The 3,069-nt window shown below is 31.2% G+C and overlaps 1 protein-coding gene across 1 annotated transcript; it reads left to right on the top strand.

Annotated features, from left to right (window-relative positions):
• Positions 1-2,650: 2,650 nt before the first annotated feature.
• Smp_204270 (uncharacterized protein) lies at positions 2,651-2,806 on the top strand (the record flags this gene model as incomplete). Its single annotated transcript, XM_018790058.1, has 1 exon — positions 2,651-2,806. One exon carries the CDS (start codon positions 2,651-2,653, stop codon positions 2,804-2,806), a length of 156 nt encoding a protein of 51 aa, XP_018655439.1.
• Positions 2,807-3,069: the final 263 nt, after the last annotated feature.

The following is a 3,069-nucleotide window of genomic DNA, read 5'->3' as shown; positions in this document are numbered from 1 at the left end:
GAAAATCTGGAAACACTGGATGGCCGTCTCGTCCTATTGTGGGACTCCTCAGCAGAGCGCATCTACGACCTCTCCTCTCAAGATTCGAACCCACAATAGGGCGAAACAGCCGTCCAGTGCTTCCAGATTTTGCTTGGTGATCTAGCTTCAATTGACTCATGCTTTCAACTATGAAAATACTAAATCTCCACAAAATCCACCTTCTGAATTCTTACTTTCCATAAAGAAAACAATTCTATTCATACAAAGCTTATAAATATAATGGAGTTCAATTAGGTTCTTCTTAAATTTAGAGTTTAAAGAGTTGATACAATAATAAAAGAAATTGGATTAGTTAAAATGAGCCTAGAAGAAACACACTTTCTACTCTCATTTCCATTAGTTTCACTGGGTCATAAGAATATATCAAATAGCATATGGCTTTTTGACTGAGAAGAATAATTACTTATTAATATATTAATATATATATATATATATATATATATATATAAATTAAAATTTGTAGGTTGTTTAATGATGGACTGTGATGTCCAGGTAATACAGCAGTAAGAATCAAGTAGAAATGGAAAAGCTGTCAACTCCCATCCAATAATCGGTGAGACTATAATTTATGGACGACCTTTGAGTTATGATTAAATAACCTTGAAGATGTCCACCAACTTACTAGGATTATTAACTGGTGTGAGGAACTAAGATTTGGATTCACAGTCGAACGTTAGAGTTAGGAATTGCGGTTAAGGTTTTTATTATCAATCGACAACAGCTATAATGTCAAAATACTATTCAACCATATGGGTGAATGAATTTCACTCAAAAATCCAATACCTGCTCTCTTAATTTTGAATGGTTTGTCTATAAATTACAGTCTTGACTGATTGCCAACTGACAATAATTTCAGTTAAATTGAATTCTCGTTAGTATGTTCATGTTGTTAGTTCTTTTATATTCAAGCTTAATCCATAATGATATCAGTTAAAATCGACTAACTCAATTGAAATTATTAAACTCGAAAAATTCATTCAGACATGAGATGCCAAGTATTACCCTGTATTTCGATCTTTCTTTTTCTCTTTCAGTCAAGAATTCGAAAGTTGGTGTAAAGCTTTCTCCGTGTGAAATAATCATTTCTACTGATGTCTCAATAAACATTGACAAAATTTGCAAACAATCAAGCAATATATCGTTTATTCTAAGCAAGGTATTTTCAGTTACGTAATATCTCAACTTTACCAATGACAAATTTTTGATTGAGATAAGGAATCAATTAATGTTAGACCACCATTGAAAACCTGGAAGCACTGGGCGGTCATCTCGTCCTAGTATAGGACACCTCAGCAGTGCGCATACACGATCCCGCATGCGGGATTCCAACCCAGGTCTCACACGCGAACACTTAACTTCTAAACTACTGAGCCGGTATTTGACGTTATTAATGCCCAACTAATCCGTGTTAAATTGAAAGTCAAATAAATGATCCTGTGGAACGATAGTCTGTGATCTATGTTTATGGTTCCTTAAGGCATTTGTTAGTAATATTAATTGATTGAATGTACACTTTGATCAAAACGAAACATATAAAATCTTCTTCAGAAGGATCAAGCTATATATAGAATATTGTTTTATGCTATATTATTTTCATTACACTTTTGAACAACAGTCATTTCTGCACTAAATCTAAGTAATCTTAACATAATATAATCTTACCTTTACAAAGCTATTCATACGGTGAATTTAGCTTGGTATCTTACCTTCAATGTAGAGAAAAAACTGAACAATAGGTTGGTTAATTGCTCCTCGATATCTAGTCAATCGAATACAGTTCTACACTAAATAGTTTATGTTTTACCATGATTAATCAGAGATTAAAACTAGCTACGAACAATGTAACCAGTTAAGTACATTGTACAGATAAATGTTGTCAGTGCTTTTTTTGTTATTAATAAGTTAACTATTGATTTGTTAAGCAATAAGGAACAAAGAGTAAGATGTATTCACAACGTTGACACAATTCAATGATTTGATATTGAATTCTCTCGGTAAAAATTTTAACATTGAATAATACACTTGGATTATGTTATCTGTAACCAAAGAAATACATAGTTATCGGAAAACTGTTCTGACAAAAGCGAAAACAGAGTAAATAGTTACCTATTCAAGTGACCACAATCAATTAGAAACGTTCTCAGATATTCTATTTTGTTCATTTTGTATTGCTTGTTTGAATCTTCAAATTGATCAATCTCTTATTGATATATATGCATCCTATGCAAAGTGCCTCGATATTGCCTTAATTCACATGCATTATAAACAAAGATGGATAGTGACTAGCAATGGAATACAAGACGTGCGTTCAGTCCTATTTGGGACTTGTCAGCTTGATATATCTGCATCTCAGAGTTGATTTTCACTCCGGGACTAGAACCCAGTACCATTTGCTTCAAATACTATCATATTATACACTTAACTACTGATCCCTGATCGAACGAAACGTGCGTCCTGTATTTCACAGCTAGCTACCATTTATCTTTACTTATAATTCAATTTCGTATTAATTTCCCTGAAATAATTTACTCATAAAATATTTGTTTTCTAGGCTTGAATATCTGGATTTCCATCGTTACAATCCTCTTTATCAACTACCATAAACAGTATGAATATTTTACATACAATGATCAAGTATATAAATTATCCTACTGTATTCATAATTTTTATAATTCCTTTTCTTTTCTTTCATTTTCATCACTATGACCAAAAGTGTAAACACATGTCTGTTCAATGTTTAATTTCAGAAAATATAAAATTATAATAAACCTATTTATTGTGTGTTAGCAAATGGATGGATTATTGAAATTGAAGAATAATGGAAAACACCGTTGTACATGATAGTATACATATTATTACTATTACTATTATTATTTGTTATCACTTTTCTATCGTTTTTATCTACTGAATACAAATAATTGACTAATTGTATCATTTATTATAATCATAAATCTATATTCAATAATATTAGGGATTAATTATTTCACAAAACTTTCTGAATCAAGCTCAAACTACTTATATATTTTG

This window comes from Schistosoma mansoni, chromosome W (genome assembly GCF_000237925.1).
Source record: "Schistosoma mansoni strain Puerto Rico chromosome W, complete genome".
Classification (NCBI taxonomy): domain Eukaryota; kingdom Metazoa; phylum Platyhelminthes; class Trematoda; order Strigeidida; family Schistosomatidae; genus Schistosoma; species Schistosoma mansoni.
This window is presented reverse-complemented; position numbering and strand designations above follow the sequence as displayed.